The sequence below is a fragment of the Habropoda laboriosa genome, unplaced genomic scaffold, assembly GCF_001263275.1.
Source record: "Habropoda laboriosa isolate 0110345459 unplaced genomic scaffold, ASM126327v1 scaffold207, whole genome shotgun sequence".
In the NCBI taxonomy this organism is placed as follows: Eukaryota; Metazoa; Arthropoda; class Insecta; order Hymenoptera; family Apidae; genus Habropoda; species Habropoda laboriosa.
The window spans coordinates 1,784,467-1,808,438 of NW_017100397.1; the positions used below are offsets into that span (position 1 = coordinate 1,784,467).

A 23,972-nucleotide genomic window follows, 5' to 3' on the forward strand; every position below is an offset into this window, starting at 1 on the left:
ACCTACAATTGTTCCCTTATAAGTACAGTACTTTTGTAGTTTCTGTATTTAGCAAAAAAGAAAAATAATCAATATGAAGTTCGAAAGTTTTTTTTTCTCAGCAAATTTAATAAGCTTTCTTCTTAAACAATTATTCTAATTTGCTTCGTACCTCCTATATATCTCATTTAAATATTGGAGCAAAAGTCAAAAATATTTTTTAAAATTACGAAAGAAATATAAATGAACTTTTGGCATTACTGGTAAAGTGTAACTATAATTATGTAATCAATTTCAATCCTTTCTTAAATTTAAGTTGCTCCTGGATTAAAATATAAAAGAGTTACTTTTTTTGCAATCAGAATACATTTTCCTATTGTTTCCTTTTTCCCTTCTATTGATGCTAAAAATGTTATAGTTGCTAATTGAACTTAAAATACTTCTTTTTTTGGCAGTTACAATATGTTTTGAGCAATATGTGTGATATTTTTTTAAATTATAAATTTACTTCTGTGTATTATATTAATTGCATTTACAATCTCTTTGGTTTATAAAACCTTGTGTTAATGTTATACAACTCAATTATATTATATTGGAAATAGAGAGCTTTCATAAAGAATTTCTAAAACAATGAGTACTACTATTCACTATCACACACCGATATTGCACAAATTCAAAGTCGACAATATTGCTGTCACTTTAACTACTCATACAATAAAGTGATTAAAAATTATCATTTCATTCAAGGTTTCAAATAGTTCAAAGAAATATAGCATGGCTACATTTTGTGTCCCTCCCTATTGTATTGTTTAATCTCGACAAGGTTGCATAGTCATTGTAACATCTAGAAAATAGAATGTGTATAAACGAATGTAATAGTTTCAATCAAGCAACCACTGGAAAATTAAAAAGTATAAAATTAAACAACATAGGTAACTACACTAAAAATTAAAATATTGTTACTTGGATTATAATACCTGGGGATATTGTTAAGTTAGTGGACGGTAAAGCACAGAGAAATATTGCTAAACGGTCGTTTCCCGGTCCACGTGAATGTACTCCACGAAACCGGGTTGCTGTTGTCAGGACGCTGCTCCAAGCAGTGTTTCTTCTGTCGGTGCTCGTCTAGGTCTATTGCTTTTCTTTGTACCTTTATAGTGAAGTCTTTTTGTACGTGTTTTTGACCTGAAACAACAGAAATTCAAAACAAGACTATTTACAATGACAACTAACCTAACTAAATCTACCTGCTAATGAGCACAGCAAAGAAGCACGCGAATGCAGCGATGATTCCAGCGACACCTGCCAGCACAAGCCATATTTCCGAAGGAAGTAATCCGAGCAATTTTGCACCGTTGCCACAATTCGCCTCGTCATGCCCAGACGGACAATGAGGTCTTCCATCGCACCACAGACTCGCAGCGATGCAAGCGCTTAATTCAGGGCATTTATGAGGGCAATCTCCATGGGATAAAGTTTCGTTTTCCACTCCTCTCTCGGGTAATCGCAATTGTCTGCGCAGTGCAGCCCTGCTCTTTGAAATTTCAAGCCAGGAGGCAGCGGCCTGGCCAGATTCCCTAGCTACGAAATCCAACAAAAGCGCAGGTGGTCGCGGTGGTCCTGGCCATTTACCCTCTCCGGTTCCTCCTAGCCATTCCTCAGAAAATACATGAACGGTGAACTCTCTTGCACCTGGTTCTGCGGGACAGACTACTTTCAAGAGTCTAGGTGGCCAGCCTGAATAAAGGAGGATTCTATTGGAAGTAGGGCACTTGGATTGTTCATTTAATTCTGATATCGGCGCTGGTTCAAGGGGAAGGAACCAGCCCCAGGTTAGAACAAAAAGAGATCTATTTTCACGTGCTTCCACCAACCACGGGAGTCCCTCACAATAAATGTCTGGTCTTGACAATGGTGGAGCAACAAATCTTAATTCGCCACCTGTAAATAGTCAATATCTTAGAAAAGTTAGTCAGTAATTAACTAAATAATAATAAAAAAAATTACCTTCTCCTCGTACTCTTTGCTTTCTGGGACACTCAGGTGCTCGAACGAGCTCGAAGCTGGCATAGAAAAAGAGTGTCTCAAAATCTTCATGCGGAGCTTGCTGATCGACTAAAAAGGTGATCTCCAAAGCTCTGCTTGAAGAAATGTGCGTCAGTGGAAGATGAGATGTATTATCACATAGACAAGCTCTGGGAAGCTTCACGTCCCGCCAAGGCGCTTCATATAAAATTAAATGGGCTTCTCTGGAACCCACATCCTGAACACAACGTGGTCGCCCTGTATGAGGATCTGGTTCGCTCGTACACACAGTCGACTCGCCGAAACTGACGTTGTGCAATGTCAGTCGCACTCTCTCGTCCGCACCAGCCTCAATTCGATATCTGCATTCTAATTTCGGAGATCCACCCCGTCCAAAGAGACGAACATCACGTGGTGAGGTTACCTCACCGCTTCGAACCTTGCGCCACACCCTGCTGCAAACTCCATCCCCCCAGGGCTCCCCAACTTGAATGGTTGAAATAAACTCATACTGTGCCTACAATAATATTTTATTGGTTTCTTGCTAAAGTAAGTTTCTTATTATTAAGTTTCTTGCTAAAGTAAGTGTGAAATAAATTATGATCTTATAACTTACATTGAAATTAACTGTATGAAGAGCAGTACCCAATAATGTCTCCATTTTTAATGTCAAAGATGGTGCCACCGTAATATAGCTTTCATCCTCTGTACATGGCCTTGTACTTCTGGTAACATTTCTTAAAGCTGCATGAGCACACAACTTGGGTGTGTCATCACAGAGTGTAGCCATTGGAAGTACAGTGGTTGGGGTACCATCCCAAAAAATTAACTTCACTGCACAAGGTACATCTGATTGAGAACTGGCATTGTTTTCCACACTACCTGTCAAGTCTCTCTGGGAGTAGGAAGAAAAATAAATCCACACTCTATCTCCAGTGGATCCTTCAATATTCCAGGTACAACTGGAATTTGGTGGCAGTGCATGCAGTGGTGCTCTCAATACACCGCTCCTTTTGTTAGTATCATTTACGACAAAATGGCAGCCTTGGGGATTCTTTGCATAATCAAGTCCATCAGAGTCCACATAAACTACTTGAATCTCCAGTTCAAGTCTTAAAGCAGAAGCACCAAGTGGAATAGCTATCGGAGAGCTTCGAAATTCTACTTGCATTGTTGAACCTCTGGCAGTGATCCGTGGTAAAGGTCCTCCACAATATACCAATAAAATTGGATCCTCTGATCTAACACCATCGCGAAAGATAAGGCGGTCTTTTTCTGAAGGACAATCTTGCCACATACTTAAAGTACTATTGGCTATGGTCATTCCAGCAGGACCAGTTGGTGTAGATTTCACAGAAATCATGGCATGCTTGCATGTAGGTACCTCTTTCTGTCTTACTGTTATCAAACAACTGGCATTTCTTGGATATTCTCCAGGATAATTTGGACTCTGCAACCTACATTGTTTTAAGTGACATTCATAGAAATTTCGAGAACAATAAGTACCAGGTACTGGAGAGCCCCTCTCAATTGGAAGTTCAGGTTTCCCTAATCTAGCAACAGCTTCATTACGTGCTACGAATCTGTATCTTAAACGAAACTCAAATGGTACACTTGAAGGTGCATGAAACAGTCGTATAGATGCTGTGACAGTACTGGTTTCACTGTAGTAAGAAGCTTTTCCTTCTCCAACACCACACCAAGAACCTCCTGTGAAATGCCTACCTAATTCTGCTAGTTGTAGAGATCCTTCTGGACAGCTTGTAACAAAACTATCAGTGTTTGGATCTACTCTGCCCACGCTAAACGCATCCCATAAAAGTTGCACCAACTCCCCGTACCCTTGTCCAGCAGCAGTGAACGTTAAATGGCAAAGAAATGGTAGACGTTCCTCAGCAGGTCTCGGAAGATCCAGTTTGTACGTACGTCCTTCGCGTCCATGATACGTACGATTACAGGGTGTACACATAGGCGGCTCGTCACTGTTATCACCGCAATCATCCTGCCCATTGCAGTATGCATCAATCGGTACACAATGCCCGTCCCGGCAAGTTAACTCAGCCAGACCACAATCACCAGCTGCCACGTAATCCGTCCAACAAAACAGAAAAATCAACGGAACTAGAACAGTTACACGAAACTGTTGGTGACCGCCTCCAGCATCAGCTACTTCCTATCAAAACAAAAGGAATCTTTTTATAGTGAGAAAATGAGACTTTAGTGCTTTCAGCATGAAAATTTGAATTGTAAAATTGGGTGATTTTCAAATATTAAATATGGACATAGAGTACTTGATCAAAATAATTTTTGTTTTTTAAAACACTGCTCAAGTAAATCAACGAATTACATGTTTCTCATTTAATAGAAAGCACTCAATAAATTTGAAGCACGTTCAAGTTATTTTTGAACATATTAATGAGCAATCACATTACCAAATTGTTATTACTATACAAAGTGTTCTATAAAAAGAGGAAGAGAGGTAATACAGCCGAAGTAGGTAAACAAATTAAATCAAATACTTGGCTACATCAGCAAAGGCTGGAAGAAGAACTTGATTACCCCTCTTATTCTCTGTATACATTTACACAATAAACACTTCACACAAGAAAACAATTTTTCTTTCATCCCTCTCGAATTTATCTTTATGACTACTTTGTTCTATAACTTTTACTAAAGTCTGGTCAAATATTTGTTACAGATTAAAGAGAATGTATATATTCATATCTCTCCTACTTGTATACGTAGAATGGCAAACATTTTATTAGGATATTCATAGAAACCATCGCACTAAGTTTCATACTTCATAGATAAAATTAGATCTTTTATCTGAACTCAATTCTTCATGCTTATTAACATGCATTTAAATAATTTTACTACACAGAGCAACTTAAAATGTACATTAGATTTTGCAATTACCAAAATACAATCCAAATATTTAAATAAATTCATCATGACAAAATCAAGTTAAAAGTTGAAATTCAAAAATATAAAAATTACAAAAATTCACTAATTTTTTAAGATCAATTTTTTTTAATAAATAAACCTTTGTAATTGTTGAAAAAAATCATTATCCATGTTTATGGAAATCTACACCAAACACGCCTGTCATAAAATTTCCAGTACACTCAAAAAACGTTCCTTTTTAAAACACACTATGTTTCATCGAATAATACTAAAAAAATCATTTACCATAATCATCTGTCAGTGAATCGAACATCACACCAGCAAGCGTAGTTCGAATCGATGACACCGAATCACAGTTTTACGCTTGACGAATCATGTGCTCATAAAGTGGTTCAAGCACGTCGAAATTGCAAACTTCGCCAATAATGACAACCGACATAATTATAAGAACGAATGACACTATTAATTGACATCACCCCGGACAATTTGCACGTATCAGAAAGTGTAATTTAAACAAAGATAAAAATCGTTGACAAAAAGTTTACTTTCTCTCAGAATCGGTACACCTTCGAGTAACGTATTATTTCGTATCACAACAGAAATAAGCCGTATAAGAGGTAACGTTTATACGAGGGCTGTAAAAGTCCAGTGATCGAATGCAGTTCTACACCCTGAAGAGGTTGATGCGCAACTGCACAGGAAAGAGAAAAGCCCGGAGGGTAGCTTTGCTGCAGGGCATACCGGGGTAAGGGTGATGGAACGAAACGGGGCTGAGCTCAGGGCCTGGCGCCTCAATGCATCGATCGGCGTTCGGTCCTTTTCTCTCCGTTTCGACGCCCTAAAGCACGCTACTACTGCAATGACGGAACTACTGATCACGGTGCCTCAATGCATTGCAAAAATCATGTATCAACGAAAGCTTGATCTATTCTTTTGAATCACTTGAAGTGTAAGATATCGTCTGAAATATTATTTCAAATGAATATACATTGAGAAAATTTTGAAAAAAGTTTTAAATTAGAGTTGAATTTTTTGAGGAATTTTATATAGATGGTAACTATTCAAAATGTAAAACGATAAACGTCTATCATGAGTCTGCTTTTCGAATTGCAGTGTAAAGTATTATCGTAAATGAGCATGCATCTAATAAATTTTGAAAAAATATTTGGATTTGCAATGAAATTTTAAAGAGAATGTTAGACTATCGATTATGACCACTTAAAAGGTGAAACGATAAATATCCATCGCTGGGATATTGATAAAGTCTCTGAGGAATACATTCGCATTCGAATTTACGCGCATAGAATACGAAAAATTGTAGAAGAATTAGAAAAAAGAGTAGAAAAATTATTGTAGTGCTTCTGATTGTTTTGGTTCACTGATTTCATTAATAAATTAAAGTAATGTAATTTTTTTTAACAGTGGCTTTTAGATTTCATGTCTCATAGCCTGCTTATTAATTTGAAGGTTAAACGGGGGTAATAATGTTGCATTATACCCTCGATACGCTTCGGCACACGGATTAACTTCGCACTTCGGAGCTCTCCGATAAAAATGCGAACTACAACTACACTGACCCCTATTGGCGACGAATTGTAGGTCGAAAGGGATGCAACAAGCAACAGAAGTAATCGGGTAGAAAGAAATGAGCTCGTGCAATTCTAGAGCAGAAAAGGAAAAATAATGCATTGAATGCTTAGGCATGTATTTAACAATCGACTCCTCGTTCTATTTTTTTAATAACTTACTTGATGCGACCTTTCTTATCTACTTCAAAAGTATACATAAAAAAAAAGTAAAACGTTTGTCTTTTAATATTTAATTTTCATTGGATATGAAAATGATAATTTCAAGAATTAGAAGATAATAAGAATAAAATATCTGGTTGATTTTTCTAAAATAATTTAAGTACAAACATTGATTGATTAGGATCCATTTTTAGTTTAAGAATTGTTCAATCTTTAATGTATAAGTTGTATTTATAATATAGGTCGGCGAGGCGCTATTTTTTTCTTCATTGTACATCAGACTTCACTTTTAGCTTCTTTCTTTAGTAAACTAACAAGGATGAACTAAAAAAAATTATACGATGATTACATACTAATATGAATTAAAAGAAAAAATATAGGAAGTTTTAAAAATAATGTTTCTAATATGTAACTTGTGGAGAAAAACGTGTATTTTTCAATATTGCAACACTTCGTGCCATCGTCGAAACTTACAGCATATACAGTCGAAAGATATACACATATTGATAGGATATAATAGTGAATCTTATTCTACTTAAAAATTATAACTTTCATTATACTATTTTCTTGAACATAGTAAAACATGAAACGTACAAGATAAAAATGTACAAGCTCAGGATAATTTAAGAATTTACTCGTTTATCAGAAATAAACTTAATTTCTTCTGGTTTCTTTTAATTTAAATAGATTTCTGTTAAGATCCTCTTCTTTCTACAATCACATTCAACGTCACGTAAACTTAGCTCATACACTTATTATACAGTGCGTGTACAATTTTTTACACACTTTTTCTGAATTCGCATATCAAAAGTTATATGTACGTAACATTTTTTTACAAATGATTTATTCAACGCATGTTCTATCATGAGAAATATGATGAATTCATAAAACGGAATGCAAATATGTTAAATTTAACATTTAATAATGATAATAAATAAATTCCAAAAAAAAATTTAGAAAGCGTATCGTGTACGAATATCCTCGAGTTTTTTTGACACTTCAGATGGCGTTCGTTCGAGATCACCTGATATACTTTTCTGTTTTGCTGGTTCGATCGAGTTAAATTGTTCGCAGAGATCTCCGTCTATGACGTTCTTCACAGGATAATAGTACGATCTGAACGACAAATGATCCCTCCCACAAAGTGGTGGATGCTCTGAGCGCATATGCATCTCCAAATGTTGGAAGAAATCATGATCTTCGTGACTTGTAAAGGGAACAAGCACCCCTACTGTTCCACTCAATGTTGTGTATACTAAACTTTCAGAACCACCAGGTATAAGAGTCGCTTTTTGTAAAGACATAACTGTTTCGCCTACATGGAAACAGGCAACTGTGTCTGCTTTTTGACTAGCGCCATTTAACAAACCCCTGTCCCATAAAGCTTTATTACCAGTTGGATCTTCGTCGACATCATCGTTAATGCCACTTGCTAAGCGTATCTAGTAAAAGAATATATAGAAAATATAGTTAAAAAATTCATATAATCGAACAATTATTGAACTCATCACTTATGTATGTTTCCATTCTACTTACAACAGCAATGTTGCCAAATTTGTCAGCGGTAGCAACAGTATCATAATCCAGCACACAGGTGGTAGTTATCCATCTTGGATGCGTATCATCCGCGAAGACTATAAGTTGATTCTCTTGACGTTTATATCTAACAGCATACACGGACTCTTGCACATCACTAACATAAATCCGCTGTCCAATAGCGTTAATCGAAACAACAGCATTGGGAATATGTTTATTCTCACACTTTCGTAGCAACTTCTTTTTGCCCATGTCGTATAAGCGCAACATTCTACCAACACCCACTAAAACTCTTCCTTGATACGGACATATAGCCAGCGGTACTTCGTCCAAAGTAGTTTTGTGCACCAATTCAAGACTAGTACATTCGACATTTACTCTGTAAAAAAAAAAAATGTTTATTTTCACACTTATCCTTTTTTCTTAATTATGCATTTTACATTAAATGTCAATATCAGTACTGCAGGAATTTCTCCAAAGTGAGTTACAGTAATTGTGTATTTTTGTCATCATATAAATTATGCCTATAATACATTTTTCAATATAATGAACACTTACTTATACGTATATAGAAAGCCACCACTGCTAACCCTCGGATTCAATTGAAATTCCCTTGCGATACCAACTATGAGAAACAGTTGGTCACCCTGATTCGCAAACTTTACAAGGCTTAAACTGTAATATAATTCATAGAAAATTAGATTCTCCAGATTTTCTAAAACTTAAATATCAGAGACATCAATATTCGTCATACTTTACCATAAGGCAGCTAAATTTTGTTCCAGACGATGAACTTCGAATGTTTGTCCCGTCGTAGGGGCTATAATTCTTATCAACGATGCCCACAAGCCTGGTCCAGCTCTTGGTGCACCAAATACAGCTTCGTTAGGTTCTTCAGACAAGAAAGCCTCCGCTAATTCTCTCGCTACCACAGCCTCCTCAGCACCAGCGGCTTCTTGCATTTCCTCTGCCATTTGTAACCTTCTTTGCTGTTTCGTTTCCTCCGTATACGCATTGTGCTCCGTTTCAATGATAATTAAGTGTGCAGAGTCCGAGTGAATCGCAAATTTTCTCGGTGTATACTCCAAAGGAAAACTAATTTGATTGAAAACCGCACCTAACTTCTCAAGAGCAAGAATTCTCAGTGTATTTGTGGAAATGGCAACAATTCCCTCAGGACACTGTTCAGAACTAAAGCCCGACGCAAACTCTAGACTTTCGTACGACAATGGAGTCAAATGGAAACGATTCTGATAATAATAACTCAACCATGATCTGCTACTCATCGCAAGAACAGCTTGGTTCCCTTGCATTTTTATCCTAAATAATTTAACGGGCCGCGAACCCAAGTATCGTGTGCGTGTATCCGCGAGATCACCAGAAATTGGATCTAACACTGTTCTTAGCAGGACGCCATTCTGTAAACCTAGAAACATACAAGTACATGTTTAAAAAGTTATATTAAAAAAAGAAAAGTACGTATTTCTAATTTTATCTACCTATATTTAAATAAAGACTCGATTGTTGAGGAGATAATTCTTCTGAACTATTTGCGTCTTTAGCGCCCATTTCAACGATACATAAGCTTTCTGCAGCTGCTGGTAGAGCTTGCATACTCCTGGGTGCTAAACAATCCGAAGGATCTAACGAAATAATTCTTACGGTATTGTCCTGAAGGCCAACGGCCAAGAACCATGATCTTTGCTCTCCGATTGCTACATTACCAAGAGCCATACACATCACTTCAGACGGCATCTTTTTCCTTTCCGTGTATTCGTTCAATTGCCCAGTCTAGAAAGTATAAAATAACCGAAGTCAATTAAATTTAAACGAATTTTTAAAAATGTCCACTTTTTCATCTAGCATGAATATATAATTGAACACTACTCCAGATGAAGAAAGTGCTATGCTTTCCGCATTTTATACTATCTCTGAGAGTAATTAACATCACAGAGAGAACAAATGATGCGATTAGAAATGTACATTTAATTTGAGTACACATACGGGATCCATCTCGAAGTATACTAGTTCCCCTCCAGTGAGCGCAATCACGACCTGACGTTGATTCACTGCACATTTCACTATCGTCTTTTTACCAGGAGCCTTCCATTCGTTCACACGCTTATCTGCACGAATGTGTCGTATTCCATCAGGATACACCTAAATAAAATAGTGCAAAATTGTCTACGAAAATGTAACAGTAATTACAAAAGCTAATATTTTAATAGTGAAAGTTTTGTCGAGTTCAATTTACCAAACATGTTTAGAAAAATTATCTAAACACTCAACGATGCGAGAACTCTGTGTAATTTAGCACTATTTATTGCGACCAACTCGTAGTCAACTAGGAGTTGGAGATACCGCAGTGCATTGAAAATACATTTCATTAAAAAGAAAAAAAAAATTAACACACCTGTACCAGTGCATCTTCTCCCAAGGCAGAGCAGCTTAGTGTTGGCGTTGTACCGAGAAATCCAGAATCCGTCACTTCTTCTACAGTTTCTCCAATACTAAGTACAAGAGTAGCATTGACGAAGGACACTATGATGTAAGCATCATACTCTTCTGCAATCAAAATTACAAAGCTCACTCTGAATACCTAAGCAAAATAAACATTGACGGAATCGATATATTTTAATTTAGATCGTCAGTCATGGGCGGTTGAGCACGCGCTTTCTCATCCTACACATAAAGAGTAGATGACGGTTTTTTGGTGCAAATAAATTCTTAATTCCCGGCAAGTTTTACAGTCCTTACCTTTCTATCACTTTCTGTGTTCTGTAGTTCAACCAATTGCATGCTGGTAGCCTGAAAGAGAGAACTGGTGTTTGATAAGAGTGTATCAAGCCACCAGATTCATTAGTATCATTTACAAAATCAACTTTTCTCTTTTTTTGCATTGAAAAATTGCAGAGTTAGATAGAATAAGTAATATACACAATCATGAATTCATTTAATTAATTCTCAAAATGTATTCTTATTCCAAGTATCTCCACAATTTTCTAATATTATTTTTTAATAAAAGCTTTAAAGAACCGATATTTTTAAATTTTGTTCAAGTAACACTTCTACTTACTGTAATTAAAATTAAATAACAACTATTACAAAGGACCACTTTATACTATGTTAGGTGATAAAATAAAAAGTGTATTGTATGTAAAGTATATCGTCAATGCAGAAAAAAAAAACGAAGCTGAAACTTATTTTGCATTGTCATTTAAGCGTATAGTGATAAACAAAACATGCAAATAACTATTGTGTAAGATGTTTTCAAACTAACCATCGACTCTTCTCTTAACAGTCCACACAGCATTTGGATTACCAGGCAGTTCACTGACAGCCATTTCAGATACTTCCAAACCGTGTCGTAAAACACGCAAAGTTGATCGTGGTCCTCTACCGCACGTTATGTATAACTGTGGAGTATCCTCATTCGCTAAATCAGCTACCTACATGAAACAACGAATTCTTGTTTCAATATCGTACTTTATCGATCGTACCTTATCATACTTTACCAATATTAATTTTTATTGTTATTCTCAGGTTCAACTTCAGTTTGCAAAAACAAATTGAAGGCGACTAAGAATATTTTATTCTTGCACTTTACCAGAGAGAATAAATACAACTGAAGTGTGTTCGTTCCCTACATGAAAGTGCAAAACAATTGGAATACCATTTAAAATAAATTACCTGACACGCCATTATGGGCGATAAACTGTCCATTTCATCGACTAATACTAAATTTCTAAGCGGCCTTGGTGCAAAAAAGAATGTATCACCTTCTTCAAGAGGCATAGCAGAACTGAATTCCGGTTCATCATCGTCATCTCCTAAATGTGCAATTTGGTAAAGGTAACTAAAAGGAACATAAGTTATTTTAACAAAATTGCTTATTAAAAGACACAACAATTTAAACAATATACTTACTGATTACCAAATTCAGAAGCTACAAACAAGAAACCTGTTTTCAAAACGCACATGCTTGCCGCAACAGGTACAGTGTCGAAGTATTTCAATTTAATTTCAGTCACCATATCTTCATCCGTTTCGAGTGTAATTTTAAAAATGTCTCCTTGTTCGGTTTGAGCTAAGAAGAAGAACATACTCTTGGTTTTATGAGTTGCAGAACATACGAATATCATGCCTCTTTCGGGATCATCTAAATCATTACGCCGCCTCGGAATTGGACAACGAATATCATGCTGATCTCCTAAATTTTTGTATGTCAGATAATTTTCTGAACAAATAAGAACACCACTTGGCCCGTCATTTCCTCCAGGAACTGACACCAGAAAATTTGCGTGTTCTTCCAAAGGTTCACTGTATTTACGTACAACATGATTCAGACCAAGGTCTAGTTCATAAAGAGTCAATGTTTGCTGCGTTTTCACCGCTGCATCTCCCGTAGGGTCACTATCCGCTTCCTACAAAATTCAAACCAAATCAATACTTTAATATGTATTAAAATACTATTTATTTTTGGAAAATGTTAAAATATTACCTCATAGTCAATTTCTAAACAAGCAAACATAGGATTTTCAAAACCTACATCAACTCCCACAGTGTGATAGACTAATGTGTTACTTTTATGTGCCTCTAAAGGGGAAGAAATTGTAAGACGAGCTTCAGGGTCTCTATTTAAAATATAAACAAGCTTTTGCTTCTCAATTGCACCTAAGACAAACATATTTGTCAATAAATAATAACTAAATTACAGATGAGAATATTTCTTTTATCAAAATGTACCATCATCAAAAGTGATTGTAATCAATGTTAATCAGGTGAAACACAGATCAATTCAAAATAATCATTTGGTACAGAGAATACCTTATTTGTACAAATTACATCTTTATTTAATAATATATGCAATACCTATCATTACAGCTCTTCCTTTGGGATCTATAGCTAAGTATTGTCCAGGTACAATGCGTCTACATCCACTCTTCCCAAATGTTTCTTGATGTACCTTCTCAAAAACATTTTTGGCAGGAATGTATTCTAAAATTACAATGCGTCCAGAGTCTGATCCAACAACAATATAATCTTTCGTGCCACCAGTCAATCTAAAGGCCATTAAAGACCTTATAATTCCAAATACTTCTACTGTCAATAAGGTATGAACTTTTCCAGTATTTGGATCTGGCCTTAACAGCTCCAAAGACTTTCCACGTGAAACCAAAATCTCTTGCATTTTACTGCCAGAGAAATTCCCATGCACTGCATGGGTTATACCTGTGGCACGTTGGAGAGTCAAGTTGTACAGATACATTGTTATAGTTTTTTTTATTCGATCAATGAAAAGAAAAATTAATTATTTTTCATTGATATAAAGTGCTCATATCCATTCTGCAAAAAATATTACAAATTAAATTAATTTAACATGTTCACTAAAACTGCACCATGCTTTGTACAAAAAATTCTTATAAACTGCTATTTTTCTACATAAAATAAAAAATATGATCTAACAAATCCCATAATATACAGTGAGCGAAAAAAGTATTCATACACCGTCAACTATCGAGTTTAAATCATTATAACTTTTGAAATACTATTTAAAATATAAAATGGTTCATGGCAAATTATTCTATAAACCTTTAGCTTTAAAAATATGTTTATTTTATTTCCAAGTAACAATTAATTATAAAATGCACAGCAAATATCAAAGTACAGAAATTAGCAGGAAAGAAGTATTCATACATAAAAATTATTCTAATAAATAAATGATATTTCGTAAGATATCCTTTGCTGTCTATAATCGCCTGTAAATGTCTGGGCATTGATTCAACTAATGTTTTTGTTACATTTTCTACTATTTTATTCCATTTTTCCAACAATGCATTTTTTAAATCATTTTGATTTGAAATTGAATATTTTTGCAAACAGCGTTTTAATTCTTCCCATACGTGTTCAATCGGGTTAACATTGGGAAATTAGGGAGGAGTTTCTAAAACGTGAGGTGCATTATACAGGGTGAGACACCTAACTTGATCGCCTCAAATAACTTGTGAATTATGCGTTGTACAAAAAATAATTTCTACAAAGGTTATATGGTATCAAGAGGGACATCGCGTGGTGTACACGACTTCTTTATAAGTGGAGATTTAAAGGTCAACTTCGTTTTTTTAAGTGGAATGCCCTATTTTTTTTACAGCAGTTTTAAAGCTCATTAATTTCCAAGTAGAAAAGTATTAAACATTGTTTGTCCTAAAGCTAATAATTAACGAGATATTAACGAAAGTCTGATCCGCATAATTGAATCATTTTCTCTGGCGTACATTAAAAAATAAAATGTATCGTAAATCACCAACAACGGTAGAGGATATGCAAGAACCAATTCGTGAAGCGTGTGCCACACTTGCTTCGGGTACAATCCGCGACCATATGCGGATCAAACTTTCGTGAATATCTCGGTAAAGGGGTATTCTAGTCTAGACTTTTCAAAAAAATCGATTTTTTTTTATATTTTCTGAAAGTAGACATTTGCAGAAGTATAACTGTCGAAGGATTTTTCCGAATTCGTAAAATTGACGAAGTTATAGATAATTAAAGAAGACGACATGTAGCCCGTAATCATAAGTATACCATTCTCATGTAACTGGTATGAGAAACTTTAAACGCGTTTTTCTCAAAACAATATTTTTCTAAATGGCTGACATATCTCAAGTTCTAGTTGTCCGATTGACTCCAAATTTTACATGTACTTTCAATGGATATGCCTTTATCGTCTGAACCAGAATTATGTCAAAATATATATTTTTCTGATTTTTAGAGCTTCTAAAAGACGAAAAAAAATTGAAAAAATCGATATTCAAAATTCAAAGTGCTACCATTTTGTAAATTTTCACTATTTTTTTCTATTTTGGTTTACACCATAGACACAGTCGTACTAATCAAGAATTCTTTTGGTTTTTCATTTCGGATAAACAGAATGGGCAAAATTGTGTCAGCCAGTGGGACACTTTTTTTTAAAGGAACTGTACTGAATATATAATTCAGACAGTTTTGATTATTTTCACTTGAAAAAAATTGTGAACTTTCTTAAAACATGAATAAATATGTATGCAAAATGCAGATACTGAGAAACTTATACTATAATTACAAAAAAATCCTTAAGGACTAAAAAATGACACTCTAGACTAGAATACCCCCTTAATTATTAGCTTTAGAACAAACAATGTTTAATACTTTTCTACTTGAAAATTAATGAGCTTCTAAACTGCTGTAAAAAAAAAAATAGGGCATTCCATTTAAAAAAACAAAGTTGACCTTTAAATCTCCACTTATAAAGAAGTCGTGTATACCACGCGATGTCCCTCTTGATACCATATAACCTTTGTAGAAATAATTTTTTGTACAATGCATAATTTAGAAGTTATCCGAGGTGATCAAGTTAGGTGCCTCACTCTGTATAACAACCATTCTTTAATTAAATATGTTTCAGGTTGTTATCCTGCTAAAATCAATAACAATCTAGAAGACCCAGTTTTTCTGCACTCTGTTTTAAATTTGATTGTAGAATATTTACATATTTAGGTTTATCCATTACACTATCTATGAAATGCAAATTTCCTAGACCATTTACTGATATATAATCTTAGACCATAATGTTTCCACCACCATGCTTTACATTTGGACTGATATTCTTCTTGTTTAATGTTTCCTCTTTCTTTTTCCATACTAATTTCTTTCCATCTGAATTCCAGATATAAAACTTGCTCTCATCTGAGAAAATTACTTTTTTTCAAAAATCTAATGGCTGATTAATATAAGTTTTTGTAAATTGCAATCTTTTTCTCTGTTACTTGATTGATGAAAGGTTTTCTCCTGGCTACTCATGCAAAATACCCTACTTCTTTACATTTATTGGGTATTGTTTTCGAACAGACTTGTTTTCTAATTACTAAATTTAATTCTGCTGCAATTTTAGATGCACTTTTAAATGGATTTTCTTTTACCTTTTGCATAATAAATCTTTCATCTTTGTTATTAAGTTTAGTCGGTCTTCCTGAACATCGTTAATTTTGTACTAAGCCTGTATTCTTATATTTATTGATGATATACTGAATAGTTACATGGTTTATTTTCACTATTTCTCCAATTTTTCTAAGTGTTTATCCACTTTTCCAAAACTTCATCATGATATTTCTTTCTTCTACTGTATTTTCTTTGCTTCGAAAGTTCATTTTGATAATAAACAATAACTGAACAATAAAGAATGCAAACAGTGAACAAAATGTAATTGATACAGTAAATTCAAACATATGAAGATTGAGATTCCATTCTTTTAGTTTTTATTAATATTTTTCGTATAGTTGACAACTGTGTGAATACTTTTTTTACTCTCTGTCCATAAGTAGTAAGTTTTCATTCCAGAACACAGAAAAATACAAAAACGTCTCTCAACTCTCGTGTATAACATGGACTTCTTTAACGTTATTAAACAGAGCTTTTTAAACATATTAATTTTATAGCTTTTAAATAGAAGCAATAATGTAATGATTAAAAAAGAAAATGCTGTAAAATCTATATAAAATTTATTATCTACACATGTGAAGCCAAAACTTTAACGGAAAAGATGAGAGAGTTTCAAACCAATAAATTCCAAATATAGAAAGAATTTTTTAACACAAAAGTGGATAATCCTCCTCTTCACATGCTAACGACCATTTACAGTGTCCAACTTTGTCCCGTTTTAGATGGTTCGTTCCTATCGAATATATAATCTGTATAGATTGGAAACTACCATGATTCATAAATAAAAAACTTATAACGCTATCTAAATTCTCTTAGTTGAATTAAACAATAATTTTTACATACATACAGTTATAATATAATAAGAATAATAATACTAAATGTAGACAATGAATAAGTAATAAACAAATAAAATATAATTTTTTAATTAAATTTCGATACATTCAATTTAGAAAATTTACATACTTCCATGTGTACTGAACTTAAGGTTTAAGGGTAGACTGAATAAAAAATTGTCATTTTATTATTTATACTTGTATGCAATTTTTATAGTTTTACTTTTAATTCACAGGTGTGTAAATACGGTGTGTAAGTATTGTAAATTGAACTATAATGTACAACAAAAATAATTTACATGTATTCTCATTTGTTTATATTTATACATGAATATTCGACTTATGAACTGTGCAGTGTACGTAAGTAAAATGTTATTCACGACAATTTAAAAATTTATATATTTTGTATAAACGATAATAATATCATAGTGAGAAGTAAATAAATACAAAAATGAATAATATCAGAATAATAACACTTAAGCTATTAAGAACATATGGTACTAAAACTATGTCTGAAAATGCGGGTGTACGAAGAAAAAGAGAAGTAACAAAATACAGCAAAGATTTTGAGACTGATTTTGAAGAATTGGATCACGATGATATAGGAATATATGAATCTGATTTTACGGAAGTTGCCAAATTTTATGAAGAAAAAAAAAGGTATATATAAAAAACATTAAATTGTAATTTCTATCTTTTTCATACAATTTTTCATATGATTTTTAGAGCAAGAAAAGCAGATCATGAACAGCTGAAGCGACTTATTGTCAAAAGTAAATATTTTAAGGAAGTAGAACCAAGTTTTCTTACTTATGTTGAAAAAGAGCAAATAAAGAAACTACATAAAACTAATCCTGATGAGTGGACACCACAGAAGCTAAGTGAAAGTTTTCCAGCTTTACCTGAAACTATAAAAAAAATTTTAAAGGCAAGTTGGGTACCAAAATCTGTAGACACAATTCTTAAATATGATAAAAAAGTTATTCAAAACTGGAAAAATTGGAAAACTGGTCAATTAGCAGTGAATTTTAACTTAAAGGAACATTTAATGAAATTTAAAAACAGAACAATTAGTTTAACTGATAGAGAAACTTTGGTTAATAAGTTTGTAGCTCCAAAGATGGAATTTCCAAAACCTACAAGTTCATTTTTTTCAAGTATTGTACAATCTGTTGATAAAAAACAGGTTATAAATAATGAACAATTAAAATCTTCAGAGAAAAGCTTAAACAAAGGTGAAAAGTACTCTAATGCAACAGAGAAAAAAGAACTAGAAATTGTGAGAAAAGAAACAAATAATATTATGTATAAAAAATATGATGTAAAGAAGGAACATAATCATAAACAGGAAACATTAGTTTTTGATGAATTTATAAAAAAAAAACTGAATAATCCAAGTGATACATCTCCTGAAGAAAGACTAGCATTATTGAATACTTATAAGAAACATGTAGAATGCAAAAATTTAGAAGATGTAAGTTTTAATGTATTAAATAGTACTGCAAAATATACTAATGTTCAAGAAAAAGATATTGGTATTGTAAAAAATTTATCTAGCGAAAGTTCAACAATTGTCAAGAAAAATAGAATTGAATCCAAAGTAGCAACTGAAATGAATGCTGAACATGTAAGTTTAGACACCTTTGTAAAGGATCGAAGTTCATATATGGATACAGATGTTAACTACATAAAACGCTTAAAAATTCCTAAAAATTCATATAAGAAAGGCATGACATATAGAGTAAATGATTGTTATTATGATGATGATGGGGAATTTTTATACAGAATACCAGGAATGAGGAGCTAATGAATATAGTGTAATTTCTTGGTAAATATACTTTTGTATTTATTAGGATTTTAGGTAAAAATTCTAAGGCAAAATATGTATACACATATTCAAACTATGTATGGTTGTTAAAAATAAACGAATAAATAAATAAATATATGTATGCACAACTGTAATATAATTTTTTTCTTATGAATAAACTGTTAAAAAGTATACATTTATCAGCATTACAATACTTTTAAGTAAAAATACAACTATGAAAATTAAGATGTTATGCTTGTACTGTACAATCATGATTTAGCCTAATTTTTGTCGATAGATGTCCTCCCCATTAGCAGCAACATATTTTATGAAGATTCTAGATGTTGCAGTTAAATCATTCGTAAAATGGTAAATAATTCCAATTACTAACTGAACTTTCAACATTTATTGTAACGGAAACTTAAATTAAATGTAGTTGTTTTTTCCATATTAACGTAGATTCACAAATGTTTCATTTATGAACCGGTCACATTTTTTTATTACATCCAGGTTATGTTCTTTCGGATAGCTCTCATGTTTTTCGTATAGTTGCATCATAAAAATTTTAGTTTTTAAAAGCTAACTAGTTACACTCTCTTTTCCTTCAACCTTATTAAAACATAAGGCTAAATTAAATGATTATACGTGGAAAGGATGAACTCACGTAACATGGTAATAAGTATCTATTACATATAATAACAATGTATACTTTTTTTATGGTCCATATAGCTGTTGAAAGAACGTGCAAATTGTATTAAAAGGAACAATTAATAATGTAACACATTAAAGTTAAAAAGATAAAGAAGAATTAAATTTAAAGCTACACCATGTGAAATATTTTAACTGTATATTGAGATTGATATAAAATACACTTCAACAAAAACATAAGATATATAATACTATATTTATATAGTTTCAGAATTTTGCTGTATGCAGAGCAAGCCTTAATGGTATTACAAGATCAGCCAGATCTAAAAAGAAACTTCTCAGAGATGGTTCAATAATATATACTTATAATGTTTTGGTACATTCACAATTACCACAAATTACAAATATGCAAAGTTTATCTGTGAGTTACATCTGAAAATAAGTTTAAGAATATTTATAGATTTAATTAATTATAGATTGCTTCTTTAGGTCAGATTTTATACAAATCCAGCGAGAAGACCTAGTTTCTTTACGCAATTTCTTGAGAATATCAAGCAGGAAATGCAAAAAAATAAGGAAATGAAAGAATCTTTGAAAAAGTTTAGAGAGGAGGCAGATAAACTTGAACAATCAGAAGCATTGCGTTCTGCACGACAAAAATTTCAAGCAGTTGAAGCTGAAGCCACAAAAGGATCTGAAGCTATAAAAGAAAAATTAGGCTCTTTAAAAGGAAAGGTACAAATAGAAAAATATTTTGTTATATCAATAAGATTTTGTTATATCAAGTACTGATTTACTGATGTCACATAGGTACAAGAAGTTCTTGAAGAAGCAAGTAAAACAGAGTTAGGTAAAAAAGCTGGACAGTTAGGTGAAGAAATAACAAAATCTGCAAAAGAAGCAGCAGAAACAATATCTGAAAAAAGTCAGGCTTTAGGTAAAACAAGTGCATTTCAAACAATATCACAAACAGCAGAAGCTGTGCGTGAGGAACTGGATCATCAAGGAATGTATGGTAAGTTGTAATAACTTTTAAACATACAAGCATTTATAATAATATGTTTTTCTTATCAAAACTGTAGGAAGAGTTTATGTCCCACCTAAAAAGTTAAGGAAAAGGAAAGATGTAATAGAGACTGTAGATGATAAGGTTGTTCAACCAAATAAAGAGGCTACAGGTGTTGAATTGCATAAAGATTCTAAATTTTATCAATCATGGCAGAATTTTAAGGTATTATACTTTAAAATGATAAAACTATTTTTGTATATTTCTGTCAAGTTACTTAAGTTAGATAATTGTATTTTTTAAAGGATAAAAATCCATATGTGAATAAAGTTTTGGATTGGAAGATTAAATATGAAGAATCCGATAATCCTGTAATTCGTGCTTCCAGACTATTAACAGAGAAAGTTACAGATATAGTGGGTGGACTGTTTCAAAAAACAGATCTGTCAGAAACACTAACAGAAATTTGTAAGCTAGATCCTAGCTTTGATAGGGTACAGTTTTTAAAGTATTGCGAAACAGATATTATTCCAAATATTCTGGAAGCTATGGTGAGAGGAAATCTTGAAATTTTAGAAGACTGGTGTCACGAAGCTCCATATAAATTAATAGCACAGCCAATAATGCAAGCAGAAAAGCTGGGATATCAATTAGATAATAAGATTCTAGGTATTGTTATATTTTTTTTTTATAAATGTTTTCTAAATATAAATACATTTTTATGATTTCAGATATCAACAATGTAGATTTGATAATGGGCAAAGTAATGGAACAGGGACCAGTTTTAATAATTAGCTTTCAATGCCAACAAATTATGTGTGTGAAAGATGTTAAAAGTAAGGTTGTTGAAGGAGATCCCGACAAAGTAATGCGCGTTAATTATATCTGGGTATTGTGCCGTGATCCTACAGAACTTAATCCAAAAGCTGCATGGCGTTTACTTGATATTAGTGCTACCAGTACAGAGCAATTTGTATAGTGTACAGCTTAGGTATGAATTTAGTTAAAGCTTTAAAAAAATTAATGTGAATATGTGACTGGAGAATAAGTGAGAACTAACTCACGCGTGTTCTTCTTATGGCTTCCAATGTCATTGATATTGAAAGAACTAATCCTGATTAGGATTTGCAACGTGTACATTAATCTATCAATGACGGGTGTTAACTTTTGTTGTGGCTTAAATTGAATGATAATATTCAATTTAGTTCTGTAGTTTAAGCTACAAAGATTTTGTAACATCTACAGAATGTTTCAATTTATACATAAAAGTAGAAAATAAAAATAAGTTATATTACAGAGATGCATATTGAAGCATGAAAATTTACCATTTTCATTTACTTTTCTAATATGACTGTATAGTACAACTATCATGTTATTTATATTTCTAAAATGTACATTAAAACTTACAACTGTTTATTTATAGGGTTATAATTAACTTTATACGTCGGAATGATTAATTAAGTATCAGTATAGATTGTTCAGTTATATTTTATAATTATATGTATCCTATACGATCTACTACGCGAAAATTATAGTAACCTATTCCTGTAAGTATTTAAATATTGACATTAAAATCTTAAATAATAGAGCCTAAAAGAAATTTATATTGAATGCCAAATACCAGCATTGCATGGATATTTTAAATTGTCATAAAAAATGTACACATTTTATGATTAAACAAACATTGTATATATATCTTTAAGTTCATATTCATAGTAACACACAATGGTACATAGTCTATTAATACAACTATTAATTATTTTTCAAAGTCTATAATATATAAATTAAAATTCTTGTTTTCAAGTCACAATAGATTTCTGATTTCAAGTGATACTGAAATACCTGTATAAATTTGGTTTAACATGTAATAAAAAGTATTTTAACACAGAAATATCAACTATTTTTATTTGATCTTTCCCTTTCAATTGTCCTTTTTGTAAATGATTAAACAGGAAATCGTAAAAATTCAAAATATTAAAGTTTGACTTTTACTTATAATTAAATTCATCTAATTGAACAATTTGTAACTTTATTCATATAAGAATTTTGCATTAAATTTAATTAAATCCAACGCTGACTAAATTATTTTTAAATATTTAAAGTTTCTATTTATGTAATTAGACGGAATGTTACTCTTTTTCGATTGCAATGAAACCTCTCTCTGATTGGTTGGTTTTACACTTGTTCTCTAAGGAAGTTGAAATTTAATTATGGCTTGATATTTAATCTTATTTCTTTTAAATGTTATTATTAAAAAATACATCGTGTGATTACTCTAAAGCGTATACAGTTGCATTGTAAATATGTATCATTATATATTTATTAGGATATGATTACACAACTTGCATTAAGCATTGTACGTAATTGAACGTTACGGAAAAAATTGTGTGACGGGTTTGTCGTTATTACAAAGATTTAACAGTATAATAATAATAATAAGCGACACCACGAGAAATCCTTTCTACGTAATATTAATAATAGTGAATAAAAAGTTTGTTCAAAGATTCTCCGATTTACTATTAACCAAAATATAAATAACGATCAGAATAGTTAGAACCGCCATTAGTATAGGGTCGCCATGATACATATTTGTCTTTTGTAATACCAATACACGAACATAATAAAAGCATCTGGTCTATTTGGTTGCAATTCCATAAGGACGGGTACACGTTCCAGGAATATTCGATTTGCATGTGATTTTTAATCATTCACTTCGGTTCCTTATAACATCGGTTCCTTAAAGTGAGAATTTGAATGTATTTACGAATACGCGAGTGTTCAGCTTGGGTCGCTTGCTTTCAAGAACACGTAACTCGTTGTTTCCTCAGAAACATGGCTGAATATCGTTTCGATGGTGTAGTGAAATTGTGTGTACAGAATTATTAAAACGACATCCTGGTTTGAAATCACGTTCACGCGTTAATAGAATGACGTCGATACATTTTGCCGTGCATCCGTTACCGGGAACAGACGATCAGCTAAACGATAGGTAAAGAAACGTATCCATTATCGGTTTCCCATTAATGTATCTTTTTGGTATGTCTGTCTCCGCACCGTATTGAAATGACCTGTTCATTGTTCATTTCTAAATATGCTTGCTCATTTCAATTAGTATACGTTCCTTGCCCTTTTTCCACGATTTCAGACAATGAAACAATGATACTCGTCCGTTGGCGATAATAATTCAATGATGTTACATGTATCGTTTGAAAGTTAAGAATTTGTTGTCACATCGTTACGTTTCTGTTAAATAATATGTATGCGCGCACCGCTTAGGCTAAGGGGAATGTCGTGCGTGCCAATTTAGGAATCACTCTAACTATTGTTCGAATTTGAACAATTATATATATACGGAATACAAGCGAAAAAAATGTTTCTCCTTTTGTTTCTATTATTCGTTATAATTGTAGACAAGGGAACCATTTTTTGTAAATATAATTATTTCTGATAAATATATTATGCAAAGATATTCATAATAGATATTCAAATATATATCAAAGATATTCATTTTT

General features: G+C 32.6%; 5 protein-coding genes across 6 annotated transcripts in view; 3 read left to right on the top strand and 2 right to left on the bottom strand.

Annotated features, from left to right (window-relative positions):
* Positions 1-858: 858 nt before the first annotated feature.
* Positions 859-5,247, bottom strand: LOC108575163. Its single transcript, XM_017937887.1, has 6 exons — positions 5,194-5,247; positions 2,621-4,177; positions 1,987-2,521; positions 1,227-1,920; positions 957-1,164; positions 859-875 (listed from the first exon to the last, which is right to left on the bottom strand). Exons 1-5 carry the CDS (start codon positions 5,200-5,202, stop codon positions 1,062-1,064), a joined length of 2,898 nt encoding a protein of 965 aa, XP_017793376.1. The 5' UTR covers positions 5,203-5,247; the 3' UTR covers positions 859-875; positions 957-1,061.
* Positions 5,248-7,609: 2,362 nt separating this feature from the next.
* Positions 7,610-13,461, bottom strand: LOC108575160 (splicing factor 3B subunit 3). Its single transcript, XM_017937886.1, has 12 exons — positions 13,065-13,461; positions 12,694-12,866; positions 12,120-12,616; positions 11,883-12,048; positions 11,473-11,641; positions 10,606-10,757; positions 10,197-10,352; positions 9,692-9,983; positions 8,952-9,618; positions 8,751-8,867; positions 8,193-8,571; positions 7,610-8,098 (listed from the first exon to the last, which is right to left on the bottom strand). Exons 1-12 carry the CDS (start codon positions 13,459-13,461, stop codon positions 7,610-7,612), a joined length of 3,654 nt encoding a protein of 1,217 aa, XP_017793375.1.
* Positions 13,462-17,450: 3,989 nt separating this feature from the next.
* LOC108575242 lies at positions 17,451-18,806 on the top strand. Its single transcript, XM_017937984.1, has 2 exons — positions 17,451-17,659; positions 17,726-18,806. The coding sequence occupies exons 1-2, from the start codon at positions 17,451-17,453 to the stop codon at positions 18,804-18,806; spliced, it is 1,290 nt and encodes a 429-aa protein (XP_017793473.1).
* Positions 18,807-19,109: 303 nt separating this feature from the next.
* LOC108575185 (mitochondrial import inner membrane translocase subunit TIM44) lies at positions 19,110-21,606 on the top strand. 2 transcript variants are annotated; one of them, XM_017937918.1, is made up of 7 exons: positions 19,110-19,175; positions 19,720-19,875; positions 19,944-20,189; positions 20,265-20,469; positions 20,537-20,685; positions 20,766-21,129; positions 21,192-21,606. In XM_017937918.1, the coding sequence occupies exons 1-7, from the start codon at positions 19,173-19,175 to the stop codon at positions 21,437-21,439; spliced, it is 1,371 nt and encodes a 456-aa protein (XP_017793407.1). In that variant the 5' UTR covers positions 19,110-19,172; the 3' UTR covers positions 21,440-21,606. The 2 variants fall into 2 exon arrangements, with proteins under 2 accessions (XP_017793407.1, XP_017793406.1); XM_017937917.1 differs by lacking the exon at positions 19,110-19,175 and adding an exon at positions 19,413-19,478.
* A 1,662-nt stretch (positions 21,607-23,268) lies between these two features.
* LOC108575256 (E3 ubiquitin-protein ligase UBR5) overlaps positions 23,269-23,972 on the top strand; it is a gene marked incomplete at its 3' end in the record, with an annotated part of 18,387 nt that continues 17,683 nt past the window's right edge. Inside the window, 1 exon segment of the mRNA XM_017938002.1 lies at positions 23,269-23,449. Coding sequence (XP_017793491.1) covers positions 23,388-23,449 — 62 coding nt within the window.